A 19,082-nucleotide genomic window follows, 5' to 3' on the forward strand; every position below is an offset into this window, starting at 1 on the left:
CAGGGCTTGAACCCACAAACCACAAGATCGTGACCTAAGCCGAAGTCAGGCACTTAACCAACTGAGCCACCCAGGCGCCCCAACGAGTGTATTATCTTGATGAGCACTGAGTAATGTATGGAATTGTTGGATCACTATATCATACACCTGAAACTAACATAACACTGTATGTTAATTTAAAAGAGTATGGCTCTGGAGTCAGCCTGCCTGGACTCATCCTAGGTCTACCACTTACTAGCAGGGTAGAGCTGGGTGAGTTTCAGTTTCCTCAACTGTAAAATGCGAGTTATAATAATGTTCTTTAGAGAGAGCTAGTTGTGCAGATTGAATAAGGCAACAGATACAAAGCACCAAGCATACTTCTTGATACACAGAGAGTGGTTCATTATTATTATTCTCTTTCATTTTAATGTAACTCCACAAATAACTGCTTTTTAGAACCTGAAATTCCAAGGCTTGCCATAAATTAGCAAACTCTTTCCTCCCCCGCTTTCTGGAAGGGATGTGTCTTCTACAGGCTCCTCAAAGAGGGATTTCCTATGGTGGAAAGAACACACCGCTTTAGAGTTCATGCATTAGTAGGTGCAGACAGGTAGGGTGGCAGGCCCTCTCTTGGAGAAGCAAACATGCTACTACCACCACTGATTTCTTATGGAAACTGTGTCACAGCAGAATTCTTAGCACCCTGGAGGAAGAGACCCAGGGTTACATTATAGATTTTCCACAATGCCTAACAGAGTCCTAAGAAGCAGTGAAACATTCAACACGCCTGTGGACTAATTTAGTAGCACTCAGGCCCAACCAAAAAGGAAAGGAATTTCTCAAGGTCACATGGTAAGATTAGAGTCAGGCCATCACAGTACACCCAGCGCTCTTCTCAGTATTCTGCAGTATTCGCATAGGGTTTCTAAAGCCCTCAGAGCCGAGTCCTGCCTTTAAGGAGCTAATAAGCAAAATGGGGACTCAAGATAAACCACAGTGGAAGGACACATCCACAGACATAAGCGCATACTGGGTGGAGCCAGCAGTGCTAAGTGTCATTTGGAATCAGCTACATATCTGAGCAGAGATTGAGTGGCCCGGTTGAAACAATGTCACACCTTTTAAAAGAGGGAAAATAAGTTATCCAAGATCTCTTCTATTTTGTCCACCACTTCCTCCACTTTATATCACTGCCACCAGTTAATTCTAAGTACAAAATTGTCCACCAGTGTAGTAGGGCCCCTGAGACAGCAGCCGCAGCAAGGGCCATTAGCTCTGATAGGTCTGTGACTGGCACTGACAGCTTAGGCTCCGTCAGGTCCCATCACATGAGGGACAGACTGCTCAGGTTCAACCTTGATGCTGAGAAAATAAGTCCTGCACAAAAGATGGGCCAAAGGTTAAAAGGGTAGGAAAGAGTGTCACTTTACTTCCCAATCATACAATCTACAATTTCAATTTCTCAGAAATCAGGTTTGATCCATTCTAGAATGTCCTTTCGAGGTGTGTTCAATTTAGCAATGGATTTCAACTGCACAAATTCAGCTCAACTGTGCAGGGTACTCATTAGATAACTGTCCAAAACAATCTAGGCAGATACACACTGTGATCTTTGAATAGCCAGGTTCAAAGTCTTGCTGAGTTATTTTTGGCACTTCTTTGCATACAGTAACTAAGAGATTTGCACCTCAGAAGATGAGAAGAAACAATTAGGTTCAGGGGCTCCAAGACTAACTGGTACCCAGAGAGGAGGGTTTACTTCCTTCAGACACTGCCTGCTTAACCTCTTCTTATACAAGACAAAGCTTGTCCATCTAAACATGGCCAAAAAGGAACAGAGTGATCAAGCACCCAGTTAAAAGGACAAAATACCAGCTACACAAGAGCTTCATGTTTCAATTCTCCATGCTGTTTTCAGAGATTTGAGGGTGAGCCTGTGTAAATGATCAGTGTAAGGCTGGGATCTGGGCCCAAGAATAGAAGGGAAAAATGGGGAAAGGGAAGAGATAACTTTTAGTGTATTGTATTAAAAATAATATTAAAATGCTTACTATATATATTGTTTCCAATATCTATTCAAGACTCTCCCCTCCAGTGACTGACAGAGGAGGAAGGAGAAGAATGAAGTAAAATGGGGCAATATATATGAATAGTTAATGCAAGGGAAGGTTCTCTGAAAAGTGAGTGAAATTTTAAAAAATCAGCCGAGTAACTCTAGGTATATTGTAATTTTTAAAAGTAGTTCAGGACTTCCACTTCCAGTTACAATGGAGTAACTGAGAACTGTGAAAGATATAACTCTTCAGACACTGGATAACAGGAAGTGTAGGACAGGTATGTGGAGAGATTAAGGTGAGCATGAAGGTCTTGCTAGGCTAAACAGACACACTGGATTTCAGGAGGAAGAGGCGACTAGAACTTGCAGGCGGACTACCAGAACAGGCAATGAGGCAAAGAAAAGAGCTTCAGAAATTTGCATAGTGTTCCTACTGAATCTGTTGCTAGTACTAAGGATCACGTGTATAGGGTAAAATTTAATCAGATCAGAATAAAAAAAGACTGAGAATCCGTAAGCTTGCACCACTGAGAGGTGTTTGAATTTTGACCGACCAGAATGAAAAGCACCTGTGGAACACCTAGGGCATTCAGGGAGACCCCAGAGCAGTCACACCTCAGTAGAACTAAACTAGCCCTGGAGTAAAGGCTATTCTGAACCTATTCAAAGGAAGATTAAAAAGAAGTTCCATGTATGAGTTTGGTCAAAAGGTACAAACTTCCAGTTATAAAATAAGTACCGGTGATGTAATGTACAATATGTTGACTATAGTTGACATGGCTGTATGGCATATTTGAAAGTTGTTAAGAGTGAATCCTAAGAGTTCTCGTCACAAGGAAAAAAAACATTTTTGCCCTTTCTTAGGTACCTATATGAGATGGATGTTGACTAAACTTATTGTGGTAATCATTTCATAATATATGTAAGTCATGTCATTATGCTATAACCTTAAAACTTATAGGTAGTGCACGGCAATTGTATCTCAATAAAACTGGGGAGGCAGGGTAGATGGAGATCATGACCAAAAAAAAAGGAAGTTTCAAGTGGATCATTCTATTCCAGAAAGAATTTACCTGTCTTCCTGAACAAAGTCCAACACTGTTTAATAAAGACAACAAAATCTAGCACTCAACTACCTAACATTCACAATGCCCAGTATCCAATAAAAAATTGCCAGAAATGTAAAAAAAAACAGGAAAATGTGACTCATAGCCAAAATAAACAGACCCAGAAATGAGATACCAGAATTAAAAACAAGGACATTTAAAGGGCTATTATAAATATGTTCAAGTATTTTAGAACATCCACAAACATAATAAGGAGCAAAATGGAAGATATAATGCACACCATAATAAAACCACTGAAAATTCGTGTGAGAGAATATTAAAAGCAGGCAGAGGGGGGGAAATAGATACAGAAGAAAAAAAAAAGAATTCACATTTCTTAACAGAAACCCTATACAAACCAGAAAACAATAAAATGCTATCTGTGCCTCCCCAAAATTTACTGTTAACCTAGAATGCTATATCCAGAACACATCCTTCAGAAATGAGGGTGAAATAAAGACCTTTTCAAGCAAACAATATGAGGGAATATATTGCCAACAGTCCTGCACTACAAGAGATGTTAAAAGAAGTCCTTTTGGCAGAAGGAAAATTACATTATCTGGATCTATAAATAGGAATGAAGGAATGGTAAACACATTGATAAACATAAAATATTTTTATCTGCATTTAAAAATGAGGAAAAAGAGGGGCGCCTGGGTGGCTCCATCAGCTGAGCGTCCGACTTCAGCTCTGGTCATGAATCTCACGGTCTGTGAGTTCGAGCCCCGCATTGGGCTCTGTGCTGACATCTCAGAGCCTGGAGCCTGCTTCAGATTCTGTGTCTCCCTCTCTCTGACCCTCCCCCATTCATGTTCTGTCTCTCTCTGCCTCAAAAATAAATAAACATTAAAAAAATGAGGAAAAAGATAACTGACTCTTTAAAGCAAAAAATAATAGTAATGTGGGAATTTCCATGTCTGTGTGGGCTCCCCCATATACCTAATGTCCACCGTTAAACTTGGGTTTTCTTCTCTTGTTTAAATAAAAATAATAATAGGGGCACCTGGGTGTCTTAGTACGCATCCGACTTCAGTTCAGGTCATGAACTTGTGGTCTGTAAGTTCGAGCCCCAGGTTGGGTTCTATGCTGACAGCTTGGAGCCTGAAGCCTGCTTCGGACTCTGTGTCTCCCTCTCTCTCTGCCCCTCCCTTGTTTCTCTCTGTCTCTCAAAAATAAATTAACGTTAAAAATTTTTTTTCTTAAATAATAATAGCAATGTATTGTGAAATGTATAAAACCTAGAAGAAAAATGTATGACAACACTAGTACAAAGGACAGGAGGGGACAAATAGAAATACATGATTGCAAGGTTATTACATGTTACATGAAATCATAGGACATTATTTTGAAGGTAAATTGTGATAGGTTAAAAAGCAACCACTAAAAAAATAAAATGAAGAGGTATAGCTAAAAAAGTCAATAGTGGACATAAAATGTAATACTAAAAGATATCCAGTTAATCCAAAAGAAGGCAGAACATAAAAAAATGAATAAAGAACAGGTGGGAGAAAAAGAAGAAAAAAAAACCAATACAGGAGATTTTAACATAGCTATATTGACATATAAATTAAGTGTAACACTTCAATTAAAAGACAAAGATTGTCAGACTAGACACAAAATTAAGACCCAACTATGGGTTGTCTAAAAGAAATTTACCTAGAGGCACCTGGGTGGTTCAGTCAGTTAAGCATCCAACTTTAGCTCAGGTCATGATCTCCAGTTCATGAGTTCAAGCCCCGTGTCAGGCTCTGTGCTAACAGCTCAGAGCCCGGAGCCTGCTTTGGATTCTGTGTCTCCCTCTCTCTCTGCCCCTCTGCCACTCACACTCTGTTTCCCTCTCTCTCTTGTCTCTCTCTTTCTCTCTCTCTCTCTCTCAAAAATAAAGAAACTTAAAAAAAATTTTTTTTAAATAAAAGAAATTCACCTAAGTTCAGCTCAGGTCATGATCTCACAGTTCCATGAGTTCAAGCCCCACATCAGGCTCCGCACCCTCAGTTCAGGGCCTGGCTGGGATTCTTGATCTCTCTTAAAATAATAAACTTAAAATAAAATAAAATAAATTCACCTAAAATATAAAGACACAGATAGGCTGAAAGTGAAAAGATAGACAAAAATATGCTTCTGAAGACACTAATTAAAGTAGAATTGCTATATTAACATGTGAAAAAGGAGACTTCAAAACAAGGAATATTATCAGGAGTAAAGAGAGAAATTTTGTAATGATAAAGGGGTCAGTTAATTACAGATATATATAGATAGATAGATAGATAGATAGATAGATAGATAGATATAGATATAGGTATAGATATATATACCTAATAAGACAGTTTCAAAATTCTGGATGAAGCATAACTGACAGAACTAAAGGAAGAAATAGAAAAGTCTACTATTACAGCTGTAAGTTTCAATACTCCTCATAACTGATAAAACGATTAGACTGAAAATCAGTGAGGACAGAAGATTTAAACATTACCAACCAAACTGACCTAAAGTCATTTATAGAACATTCTATTCAATAACAGCAAAGTATACATTCTTTTAAAATGCACACAGAATTGGGGAGCCTGAGTGGCTCAGTCGGTTGAGTACCTAACTCTTGATTTCAGCTCAAGTCATGATTCCAGGGTTGTGAGATCAAGCCCCGAATCTGGCTCTGTGCTGAATATAGAGACTGCTTAAGATTCATTCTCTCTCTCTCTCTCTCTCTCTCTCTCTCTCTCTCTCTCTCTCTCTCTCTCTCCCTCTGCCCCTCTCCCCGACATGTGCACAATCTCTCTCAAAAATAAAAAAATGCACACAGGAACATTCAACAACATAGAGCATATGCTAGACCATAAAACAAATCTCAATAAATTTAGAAGGACTGAAATCAATCACATGGAGTATATTTTCTGTCTACCAAAGAATTAAGTAAGAAATTAATAACAGAGGGGCACCCGGGGGGCTCAGTGGGTTGAGCAACCAACTTTGGCTCAGGTCATAATCTTGAAGTCAGTCAGTTTGAGCCCTGCATCTGGCTCTGTGATGACAGCTCAGAGGCTGGAGACTGTTTCAGATTCTGTCTCCCTCCCTCTCTAACCCTGCCCCACTCACGCTGTCTGTCTCTCAAAAATAAACATTAAAAAAAGTATATTAAAAATAAGAAATCAGTAACAGAAATTTATCTGGAAAATCCCCAAGGGGAACCTGGGTAGCTCAGTCGGTTAAGGGACCGACTCTTGGTTATTATGGTTCAGGTTGTGATCTCAAGGCCATGAGATAGAGCACCAAATCTGGCTCCCCACTGAGCATGGAGCCTGCTTGGGATTTTCTCTGTCTCTCTGCCCTTTCCCTACTCGTGTGCATGTGTGCTCTCTCTTTCTCTCTCTCTCAAAATAAATAAAAATTAAAAAAAAAAAAAAAAAACCATCCCCAGGGGCACCTGGGTGGTTCAGTGAGTTAAGCATCCGACTTCGGCTCAGGTCATGATCTCCCAGTTTGCAAGTTCAAACCCCGCATCAGGCTCTCTGCTGTCAGCACAGAACCCATTTTGGATCCTCTGTTACCCTTTCTCTCTGTCCCTCCCCCACTGGCTCTCTGTCTCTCTCTCTAAAAAATAAATAAACATTAAAAAGAAAAAAATCCCCTGGGGCGCCTGAGTAGCTGTAGCTCAGTCGGTTAAGCGTCCCATTTCGGCTCAGGTCACAGGTCACGATCTTATGGTTTGTGAGTTTGGCCCCATGTTGGACTCTGTGCTGATGCCTTGGAGCCTGGAGCCTGTTTCAGATTCTGTGTCTCCCTCTCTCTCTGCCCCTCCCAGCTCACAATCTGTCCCTGTCTCAAAAATAAATAAACATTAACAAAAAATTTTTTTAATTAAAAAAAAAAATCCCCAAATAGGGGTACCTGGGTGGCTCAGTTGGTTAAGTGTCTGACTTTGGCTCAGGTCATAATCTCACAGTTTGTGAGTTTGAGTCCTGCATCAGACTCTGCTGTCAGTGCAGAACCCATTTTGGATCCTCTGTCTCCCTCCCTTCTCTGCCCCTTCCCGGCTCTTGTGCCCTGTCTCTCTCTCTCTCTCTATCAAAAATAAAAGAACATTAAAAAAAAAAATCCCCAAATAATAGAAACAAAACAACACATTTCTATTTTTTAATTTAATTTATTTTTATTTGTTTTGAGAGAGAGACGGCATGAGTGGAGGAGGGGCAGAGAGAGAAGGTGACAGAGAAACCCAAGCAGACTCCACATTGTCAGCATGGAGCATGATACAGGGCTCGAACTCATGAACTGCAAGATCATGACTGAGCTGAAGTCAGAGGCTCAACCAACTGAGCCACCTAGGTCTCCCAAAACAACATATTTCTAAATATCACTAAAGATATGAGAAAATACTGTGAAGTGAATGAAAATGAAAACACAACTAACCAAAATTTGTAGGATGTTGCTAACAGAGGGGAAATTTATAGCACTAAATTTTTATATTAGAAAATAAGATGAGTGCCTGGGTGGCTCAGTTGGTTAAGCATCTGACTCTTGGTTTCAGCTCATGTCACGATCTCACAGTTTCATGAGCTCAAGCCCTGCATGGTCTGTGCACTGTCGGTGAGGAGCCTGCATGGGTTTCTCCCTCTCTCTGTCCCTCCCCGCTTACACTACCTCTCAAAATAAATAAACTTAGAAAAAAAAAAGAATTAAAATTAGTTATCTAAGTTTCTACCTTAAGAAATTAGAAAAAGAAGAGCAAATTAAACCAAAGCAAACAGAAGGAAATAACAAAGATAATCATATAAATCAAAGAAACAGAAAACACAAAAATAACAGAAAATGAATGAAACTAAAACCTAATTCTCTGGAAAGATTAATAAAATTGATAAACCTACAGCCAGACTGGTCAGGAATAAGAGAGGAAACATACACATTATTCATCATGAATGATAAATCTTACAGGCATTTAAAAGAAAAAAGGATAGGGGCGCCTGGGTGGCTCAGGTGGTTAAGCATTGACTCTTTTTTTTTTTTTTTTTTTTTTTATTTATTAAGCATTGACTCTTAATCTCAGCTTGGGTCATGAACTCATGGTTCAGGAGTTTCAGCCCCACATGGGGCTCTGCACTGACAACATGGAGCCTGCTCGGTATTCTCTGTCTCCCTCTCTCTGCTCCTTCCCCACTTGGATGCTCTCACTGTCTCTCTCAAAAATAAATAAAATAAACATTAAAAAAAAAAGGATATACATGAACAAATTTTACCAATAAATTTAACAATCCATATTCCTGAAGACACAAATTACTAAAACTGGCCCAAGAACAAGTAGGAGACTTGACTATTCCTAAGTCTATTAAAAAAGCTGAATTAATTAAAATGCTTCCCACAGAAGTATACTGATATATGCAATTTTACTTTGAAACGCATAAAAAAATAAAATAGATTGATGGAGCGCCATCCTATGGATCAGATATGTGAAAAAATATGGTAAATGACAGAATCTAGGTGGTTTTATCAGTATTTGCTATGTAATTTTTCATCTTTACTGTATATTTGAAATTTTTCATAATAAAATTTTAGGTAAAAAATTCTTCTCACAGGGGTGCCTAGGGTGGCTCAGTCAGTTGAACATCTGACTCTTAACTTCGGCTCAGGTCATGGTCTCTTGGTTCATAGGGTGGAGCTCCACATCGGGGTCTGTGCTGACAGCGTGGAACCTGCTTGGGATTCTCTCTCTCTCCCTCTCTCTCTGCCCCTCCCCTGCTCTCTTTCTCAAAATAAATAAATAAACTTAACAAAAACATTCTTGGGGCACTTGGGGCACTGAACTTTAGCTCAGGTCATGATCTCATGGTTCGGGAGTTCGAGCCCCACAATGGTCTCTATGCTGACAGCTTGAGCCTGAAGTTTGCTTCAGATTCTGTGTCTCCCTCTCTCTCTCTGCCCCTCCCCAACTTGCACTCTGTCTCTCTCACTCTCAAAAATTGAATAAACATTAAAAAAAAATTTTTTTAATTAAAAAAAATTCTTCACAAGGAAAACTCTAGGCCTGGATGCCCTCAATGGTTAATTCTATTAATCATTAAGCAAGAAATAATACCAATCCTGCATAAACTTTTTTTTCCCTACACAAACTCTTTTTTAAAAAATGGAGAAAGAAAAAATAAAATAAAATAAAGTAAAACAAAATAAAATAAAATAAAATAAAATAAAAATAAAATGAAAATAAATAAAATAAAATAAAATAAAATAAAATAAAATAAAATAAAATAAAATAAAATAAAATAAAATAAAATAAAATAAAATAAAAATAGAGAAAGGAAGGAATATGCTCCTGTGGTAGGGTCTCCTCCCTATTGAAAAAAAAGAAAAGGAAAAGGAAAAAAAAAAACCTCAAGGCAACCTGGTTATATGCAAACATGATAACATCCCATGATAACACAAACATGACCTTGTAACATGAGACCACTTAATCGTATGTTACCATATATGGGAGATAAAAAAGTAAAAAATACATTAAGAAAAGTGAAAAATACATTAAAAACTATGCCACGTGACATTCGGGGCTCAGTTCTTCAGGTAGGAACCCAACTGAGCAGTGGCAGCAGGAATAAAGTTACTTCCTGGAAAGAAAAGCCTCAGTGTCACAACTCTGTGAGAGAATCCTGCTACACCCCAACTTATTTTATAGGGTAACATTACTCTAGTATTAAAACCAGACAAAGACATCACAAGAAAACTATGGAACTAACATCCCTCATAAACACTGATGCAAAAATAATCTACAGAATATTAGCAATTCAAATTCTGTAACACATAAAATAAATACTATTATCATGATCAAGAGGGGTTTATCCCAGGAATGTAAGGTTAAGTTAGTATTAAAAATCAATCACTGTAATTCTATATCAGAATAAAGAGAAAATCCAGGGGCGCCTGGCTGGCAGGTGGTAGAGAATACAACTCTTGATCTTGGGGTTCTAGAGTCAATGCAATTCCAATCAAAATTTTAGCAGGCTTTTTCTGTAGAAATGGACAAGCTCATCTTTTTTTTTTTTTTTTTAATGTTTTTATTTTTGAAGGAGAGAGAGACAGAGCATGAGCCGGGGAGGAGCAGAGAGAGAGGGAGACACAGAATTCGAAGCAGGCTCCAGGCTCTGAGCTGCCAGCACAGAGCCCGACGCGGGGCTCGAACTCACGAGCTGTGAGATCATGACCATGTCATGTCAGACACTCAACCGACTGAGCCACCCAGGCGCCCCGACAAGCTCATCTTTAAATGGAAGGGCAAAGGACCCTAGAATATCCAAAACAACTTTTTTTCTAGTAAAAATATTGAATGCGTCCTGAATTTGCGTGTCATCTTTGCGGAGGGGCTGTGCTAATCTTCTCTGTATCGTTCCAATTTTAGCATGTGTGCTGCCAAAGCAAGCACAAAACAAGTTTTAAAAAGAACAAAATTAAAGGACTAATATTACCCGACTTTAAGATTTACTACAGACTTACAATAATCTAAACAATATAGGGCATAAATTTAGACATGCAGACCAAAGGAACAGAACCCACATATATATGGTCAATTGATTTTTTACAAATGTGCCAAGGCACTTCAATAGGAGAGAGAACAGTCTTTTCAACAACAAGGGTGGAACAACTGGATATGTGAGGTAGGGGGTGGAGGGGGTAGAATGAACATTTACTCATCACACACCATATAAAAGAATCAATGTAAAAAAAAGGCAGAGGAGTGCCTGGCTGTCTCAGTCAGTAGAGCATGTGACTCTTAATCTTGGGGTCTTGAGTTTGAGCCCCACATTGAACACAGAGATTATTTTTTAAAAAAATAACGTGAAATGGATCGTGGAACTAAATGTGAAAGCTAGAAGTATAAAACTTACAGAGGAAAATATAGGTGAAAAATTTCACAGCTAGGAGTAGGCAAAGATTTACTAAATAAAACACAGAAGCACAAATCATTACAAAAAGATTAATAAATTTATCTTCATGAGTGTTGAATTAAATTAAAATTAGTTGTTATTAGGGGAGCCTGGGTGGCTCAGTAAGTTAAGCATCCAACTCTTGATTTTGGCTCAGGTCACGATCTCACACTTGGCGTGTGTGAGCCCCACATCAGGCTCTGGGCTCACAGTGTGGATCCCAGTGCTTGGGATTCTCTTTCTCCCTCTCTCCCTGCCACTCTCCTGCTTGTGTTTGCTCTCTCATTCTCTCTCTCTCTCAAAATAAAGAAACTTTAAGTAAGTACTAACTAACTAAATAGATATAGATAGGTCTTCATTAAAATGTCTGGACTTTAAAAAACATCATTAAGACAATGCAAAAGGCAAGCCATAGACTAGGAGAAAATATTCACAATAAATATATATGACAAAGAACCTGCATCCAGAATACACAAAAACTCTTAAATAACACACACACAAATGAACGGATTTTCAAATTCAAGTATTTATTTATTTTGAGAAAGAGAGTGTGTGCACCGTGGGGGAAGGATGGAGAGGGGGAGAGAATCCCAAGCAGGCTCTGTGCCGTCAGTGCACAGACTCACACTGGGCAGGCTCGATCTCACTAACCGTGTGGGATCGTGACTTGAGCCAAAATCAAGAGTCTGACACTTTAACTAACTGGGCCACTGAGGCACCCACCGATTTTTAAAATAAGCAAATAGTCTGGACACTTCACAAAAGATATATAATGGCCAGTAAGCAAATGACAACTGCTCAACATCACTTGTCATAATGCAAAATAAAATTGATAGTAAGTTATTTATTTTTTTAAAGAACCATAACTGAAGTATTGTTATCTTATGTAAAATGAGTTAGCATTAAGCTAGGTCTCTTAGATATCCACCAACAGGTAGGTATCTTGGATGACCCATTCAAGGAAGTTCACTTAATCCAACTTAATGAAACCTATATCCTTTGTGCACTGATGAAAATACAGCCGGCACACATCGAGGCTGTGTTTCTGGATCAGACCATGTGGGTTTGAACAGAAAGAGAACCCTGGCCAAATTTCCTCAAATGGCTCTAGGAGAGCTGCTGGTGACCCATTTTGGATGTGACACATCTTGCATGTGACAAGGCAAAACACAATACTAATTTTTTAAATTGTAATGTATGTAGTATAATAAGAACACTGCATACCCATAGAATAAGTAAAATTAAAAAGACAATTCCAAGTGTGACAAATATATGGAGTGGCTAAAACTCTTACTCATTGTCAGTTGGAATGAAAAATGGTACATTTTTGAAAACAGTTTGGCATTTTTAAAAAAAGATCTTTATTGAGATATAATTTATATACCATAAAATTAACTCACTTATTTATTTATTTATTTATTTATTTATTTATTTATTTATTTATTTTAATTTTTTTTTTAACGTTTATTTTTTTTTGAGACAGAGAGAGACAGAGCATGAACAGGGGAGCGTCAGAGAGAGAGGGAGACACAGAATCCAAAACAGGCTCCAGGCTCTGAGCGGTCAGCACAGAGCCCGACGTGGGGCTCGAACTCACGGACCGCGAGATCATGACCTGAGCTGAAGTCGGACGCTTAGCCTACTGAGCCACCCAGGTGCCCCTAAAATTAACTCATTTAAAGTATACAATTCAATGCTTAAAATTTTTTTTAATGTTTATTTATTTTTGAGAGAGAGATAGAGACAGGGCATGAGCAGGGGAGGGGCAGAGAGAGAGGGAGACACAGAATCCAAAGCAGGCTCCAGGCTCTGAGCTGTGAGCACAGAGCCCAACACAGGGCTCGAACTCACGAACAGCGAGATCATGACCTGAGCTGAAGTCGGATAATCAAACGACTGAGTCACCCAGGCGCCCCTTAATACTTTTAGTGTATTCACATGGTTGTACAACTATCACTATGATCTAAACTTAGAACATTTTCATCAGCCCTTCAAAAAACCTTGTACCCATTAGCAGCCATTCCCCATTCTGTATCCCAACCCTAGCCATGGGTAACCACTAATGTATTTTCTGTCTTTATAGATGTGTCTATTCTGGACATTTCAAATAAATGGAATCCTTTGGGTCTTTGTGTGTGGCTTCTTTCACTTAGCATATGTTTTCAAGAGTCATCCATATTGCAGCATGTATCAGTACTTTATTCTGTTTTATGGAGGAGTAATACTCCATTATATGGATGTATCACATTTTTTTAATCTATTCAGTTGCTAATGGACATTTAGGTTGTTTCTAGTTTTTAGATATTATGAATAATGCTACTATAAACACTTGTGTACAAGTCTTTGAGTGGACATATTTTCATTTCTCTTTCAGTAAATACCTAAGAGTGTCATAATATAGATGAATCTCAGACACAAAAGAGCACACAGAAAAGACACTGGTGGTTGATTAGGGCCCAGATTCATGGTTAAGACTGACCACAAAGGAGAACTTTTTGCAGGGATGGAAATGTTCTACATGTTGTGGGGGTGGGGGTGGGGTGGATAGTGGATATATGTATTTGCATGATATATATTATGTCAAGTATACCTCAATAAAGTTTTTAAAAATTCAGTCAATCATGACTAGATTAAAAACAAAAAAGATGGGGGCACCTGGGTGGCTCAGTTGGTTGAGGGCCCAACTCTTGACTTCAGCTCAGGTCATGATCCTAGGGTTGTGGGATCGAGCCCCACATCAGGCTCCACACTGAGGGTGGAGCCTGCTTAAGATTCTCCCTCTCTCTCTCTCCCTCTTCTGCCCTTCTCTCCCATTTGTATGCTCTCTTTCTCTTAAAAATTTTTAATTAAAAAAAAAAAGATGTACAACTATGGCAGTAAGCTTATGTCTTTTTTTGGTATTACTATTCCATTTTTGGTTGGGGCAAGAATGATTCAGACTGATGGCAAGTAACTAAGTTAGGAATTCTCAGTATTTTGACAATGCCAAGGATTCTCCTCATTGTGCTCCTCCTTTCCACTCCTCCACTCCTTGAAATCCTCCCTGACAAATTCAATGGACTCTGGGCAAGGGCACCTGTGTGGCTTGATTTCAACTCTTGATTTCTGACTCTTGATTTTGGCTCAAGTCATGATTTCAGGGGCCCTGTGTCGGGCTCTGTGCTGTATGTGGAGTTTGCCTAGGATTTTCTCTCTCCCTCTTTCTGCCCCTTCTCTATGCTCTTCCCCCCTACAAAATAAAAAGCATAGACAGATAGACAGACAGACAGACAGACAGACAGACAGACAGATGGGCTCTGGGTGGCAATCAACAGTGTCTGGAATACTTTTCAAGTGGACACTAGCTACATGAGGTTTTTATAAGTGGCTGTACTTACCTGGACCTTCTGACAAACTCAATAATTTGCCAAGCTTGGGGGTTTATAGGGTCCTTCCTGTCTTTACCAATCTAATGAAGGTTCTGATTTTTGCCTTTTTAGTGAAACTGAGGCAAGGATAAAGATATGAAATGATCATGGCTCTCCTTGTGGAAACTCATTCTAAATAAGGGTCACTGGCCAACCATTTATGGATTTCTGAGGCAATATTTCTCTAGGGTACAAGGAGACCAGGGAGGTTTTATCTGTCCTTAGGTTTATACAGGGTCAAGTGGGGCTGCTGCAAGCATGCCACATACATCAGCTGAGTGAGGTCTACACAGGCAAAGGTCTAACCAAGAAGTAGTGATGCTGATTCTTACACTGTGAAGTCTTCAAGGCAGGCACAATCTTTGCATTTTTATAGCCCCTGGCTTGGCACATAGCAGATACTTCTATACTTGTTGCACCGAAGGAAATTACTCTGGGGAACTTGAGGCTAGGGCACATATTCCTTGTCTTATTGCTCTAACCAAAGACACTCAAATCAGAGAATTCTTAGACCAAAGGAGGTTCTTGAGGGTTTCCTTGAGAGGCAAGGATTGGTTGTTTTTTAAAACACTTTAGCTCAAAGTGGCTGAAAAAAAGAAAACAAGCCAACAGCCCAGGAACTAGAACAAATAACAGCCTGGTAACAAAAATCACAGACTCTATTGAGTGAGCACTTCTCCCTCTACTGTGTGCTTACAGTGACTTTCTATCCAGGATAACCTGGATATCTCTCCAGGGCACAATTATCCAATATAATTGTTTGGAAACAAGGATCCAAAAGGTGAACAAATCTCTTAGGCTAAAAAAGATGATGCCTTTTAAAAGGTAACTGTTTCCTCTATACAGCTATCTTGCATATAATACATAAAAGTTTCTCCCTTTTTTTTCTATTTTCATCTCCTATACTTCAGGATTAAACTCAATTTCAAAACCAATATAAGTTGGCCAATTCTCCCAGTCCGTCCATGTCTTTCAAGCCTGCTACCAAAGGGCCTTCCACTACCCTGAGATTTATTGATCTGACAGACTGGCTCTGCCCTTCAGCAAGGTGGATCAGATAATGAACCTCACAGTGGTGATTAGTGAGAGGCCATCAGCTGGTTAAAGGAGTGGTGACAGTGACTTTCTTTAATTTCCCTGGGCAGTTGCCCCCACCTCCCTGACTTTATTTGGCTGAAGCCCTAGACAGCCCTTGTGACGCTTTTCTTTGCACTAATTACAGATCCAGTGTGCCCAGTGCCCAGGCCCTTTCCCTCCACAAGCAAGGCACGCAATCACACTAAGAGGCAGCCAAGGAAATGAAGGTGGGGGAATCATGACACACAAATATTGCATCAGGCGTTCTCCTTCTCTGTGGCTTATTATAGGCAGGCCACTCCTCCCCAGTCAACCCAAGAGGCAAGTGTCTCTGTCCTCCCCACCTGAGGTGTCTTTCTTTGGAAACATATCACGGAGGGAGAGAGAAAACATCATCTCTGCTCCTAACTCACGAGCACTGTGACATGGGGTCTCTGCCTACCTGCCAGGACTCACGGATCTATCCCTCCCTAAAAGACAGAATTATTTACCAGAAATCCTAGTTGTGAGCTATCCAGTTTCCCTTCTAGTTGAGTGGGTCATTTTTAAGACTGCAACCTCCTTTGTGCAGTTATCACTGCGAAAAGTCAAAGTACTGTTATGGTACCCAGCAAAAACATTTCCCATTAGCACAACTTAGAAGAGGTAAGTTTGCATGGCAACACTTGGGGCCTCTGATGTTACCACAGTGGCAAACCGTGCTCTTTCTAGCACACCTTATAGAGTTTTGAGCTACCTCCTGAGGAAAGGGTTGCAGTGGAAATAAAAGTTCCCGGAAGATCTATTTGGGAGGAAAGAGGTGACCAAAAAACAAACCAAAGGGGAAAGTCTTACTTGTACACTCTCATTTAATAATTGGAATAAAGGATCCTTCTCAGATTAAACCAAGAAAGCAAGGGCTGCTGTCCCCTGTAACCTCTGGAAAAGCCGACAAATACTGCAATTCCTACAAGCTCCAACACTATTCCTCTATTCGCTGCCAATGAAGCTTCAGTGGCAGTGAAGCCTGACTGAGGAAGACCAGAAGTTCATGCAATGCACATTCCACAATTCATATTTAATTGGAGAAAATGCTGTCAGTGGCAGAGATGAATAATAAGCTGAGCTCTTCACCAGTGACCTCTGCATCCATCTAGCTTGGCTGTGGGACATTAATTTTGAGAGTCTTTGTTTTGTTGTTGTTTTAACAAAATGGAACTACTACTTTAAAAACAATTAAAATTCAGTATGCTTTTAGATTTTGACCCATATAAATATATTGTCTATTACAAAAAAATCTTTTTATTTTTTTTAAGTCGCCTTTGGTCTCTGGAAAAGCTTTATTTCTCACAGTAACTTTGCTGACATGCTTGATGGAATAAAGAGAGTCTTTCCTCATTTATAAAGTTATCATACTGTGCCAGAAGCCTCAACTCAGGCATTTCTGTCTGGCTGACAGGCAAACTCTCCAGGCCCCTGTTCAGTACTTTCTTTCCTCAACTGAACGGTCTCTTCCCAAACCAGGGCCTTTTCCCACCCCCCCAGGAATGAGCCCTATTATCTGCACTGTCTCTGCTTCTCCCTCCACCTTCCTTCAGAATACCTGGCAAGCTCAAGCTGTCACACATGCCTTGGCCTGATGAAGTGGAAGGAGCTCAGACTTCAGTGTCAGACAGACTTATGTTCACATTATGGCTTTGCACTAACAGCTGTGTGACCATGGACAAATTACTTAGCCTCATTAGCATCCTCATCTATAAGATAGCTGTACCTATCCCAAATAGTTGATACAACAATGAAGCAAGTAACCTATATAAAAGTGCCCAGCTCAAGAACTACTAGCTTTTCCTTTCCCTTTATCTATTTGTGTCCTCTTAAAATCCAAGATACTGTCTCCCCTTTCTCTGGCAGTGAAGCCCACCTCCTGGTCCAAGTGAGACCACGGCCATCCTGGCAGCACATCATCAGCTTATCCTCTTATCTGGACCTTCTTAAGATGCCCTATATAACATAAAGTTGATTTCCGAGGTTAAGCAGCTTGTAAGAAAATCCTTCTTCCACTGACTCTGTCTTTCCTGTTTTAGTGAATCCAGTTAACAAACAACTCATATTGAACTTTTTTTCTGCCAAACAGGTCAACATTCAGCTGGAGTCTAAGCAAAGGCAACAAGGAAGGCAGGGTCTCTGACAGCCAATGCTGTGTCCCATGTTTGCACTCAATAAGAGTTCACACAGCAACCATCACTCAGGGTTATAGAGAGGCAGTGCAAAACTACAGGCTGTTGTGGAAAAACAACAGGAATCTGAGTCATGGCTATCATCATAGGAATCCTAAACCTTAGGTCTCCAGCAGGTGTCTCTGTCAAGGCTGCTTTCCATGGTGGTTAAGACCCTACTCTAAGATGAAAAAACATCACAGGGACTCTCAGAGTGGAATATTCAGAGATCTCAACTGTCCCAGGGAGAACTTTCTATCGGTGGCTCTCATGGGGAAAGTGAGCTACACTCACTCCCTGCTCAGAAAGTCCTGCCTCACAACTTTACACCCTGCCTCTCCCAATGCTCCTCAACAACTAGTAATGTGCTAGAGCTGGCTCATACATAAACCGTGAGATCATGACCTGAGCCAAGGTCGATGCTCAACCGACTGAGCCCCCGCCGGCACCCCAAGATTTCACTAGGATTTCTCAATGCCTAGCATTTATTTGTAGTGGCTCTTATCTTAGGATCAGGAGAAAATCAAAAAGGTTTAGAAAGATTACTAATAGGTATACTAGCTTCCAGTGTAACCTTCAGATGTGAAGCATCTCTTTTCTCTAATTTACTTTAATCTAATCCTATAAATAAATTATATTCTTTGCTTTGTCACGATACTTTTAAAGATACCTCTTGCAATATACAATATTATTCGTGCCTCCTCTGAGTCCAAAATCCAAAGCCCACAGTGAGAGTGGAGACTTAAAGAGATAATGGGAGGTAAAACTCCATAAAATTCCGAAAGTAGAAAACTTAAGAATCTGGTTACGTTGTCCTATGGTCCTGTGACATATGGGGATGCCAACAGACCACCTTGCTTATCCTCCTGGAAAATTGCTAAGCCTCCCTGTAGAGAAATGTCTGGTAGTCTCCTCAGCCACTTGGATGAAAGGAACACCAGCTTCAAGAAAGGTTTGCCCACTCGGAAAAACAAAGTAGAATAGTGGTTGCCAGGGGTGAGGAGGAGGTGGGAAAGGAAGTTGTTCAATGGATAGGGGTTTCGTTTTGCAAGATGAAAAAGTTCTAGAGATCAACAGTGCAATGATGCACACATATCAACACTGGTGTACTGTACACTTAAATGGTTAAGATGGTAAATTTTGTTATGTACTTTTTACCATTTTTTTTTAAAAGCTTGGTTTGCTCATTAGGCCTTATCACATGCCTAGCACTGAGGCTGGCTCATACTAGGCCTTTGATTAACACTTATGAATTGAATCAAAGGCAGTACAATTAGGTCAGGGAGGAGAGTCAGTACATTGTGGGTTATGGGGTCTGTGATGACAACTGAAATGACAGAATTGTATTTCTAAGT

General features: G+C 39.9%; 1 protein-coding gene, 1 non-coding gene and 1 pseudogene across 3 annotated transcripts in view; all 3 read right to left on the minus strand.

Annotated features, from left to right (window-relative positions):
* Window positions 1-19,082, minus strand: part of ARMH3 (armadillo like helical domain containing 3) — a 173,485-nt gene that overhangs the window by 12,451 nt on the left and 141,952 nt on the right. The window contains exon 24 of one of the 2 annotated variants that reach the window (XM_045040596.1): window positions 382-537. The exons of the other annotated variant lie outside the window; for it this stretch is intronic. Within the exon in view, the coding sequence (XP_044896531.1) occupies window positions 523-537 (15 nt within the window). The 3' untranslated portion in view covers window positions 382-522. Of the gene's footprint in view, window positions 1-381; window positions 538-19,082 lie in introns of those variants that run through there. 2 annotated transcript variants of the gene reach the window in all.
* On the minus strand, window positions 10,440-10,546 carry LOC111557142. Its single transcript, XR_002737001.2, has one exon. It is a non-coding gene; the product is annotated as a U6 spliceosomal RNA (small nuclear RNA).
* LOC109492659 lies at window positions 11,684-12,453 on the minus strand (annotated as a pseudogene).

The sequence above is a fragment of the Felis catus genome, chromosome D2 (genome assembly GCF_018350175.1).
Source record: "Felis catus isolate Fca126 chromosome D2, F.catus_Fca126_mat1.0, whole genome shotgun sequence".
NCBI classification, from domain to species: domain Eukaryota; kingdom Metazoa; phylum Chordata; class Mammalia; order Carnivora; family Felidae; genus Felis; species Felis catus.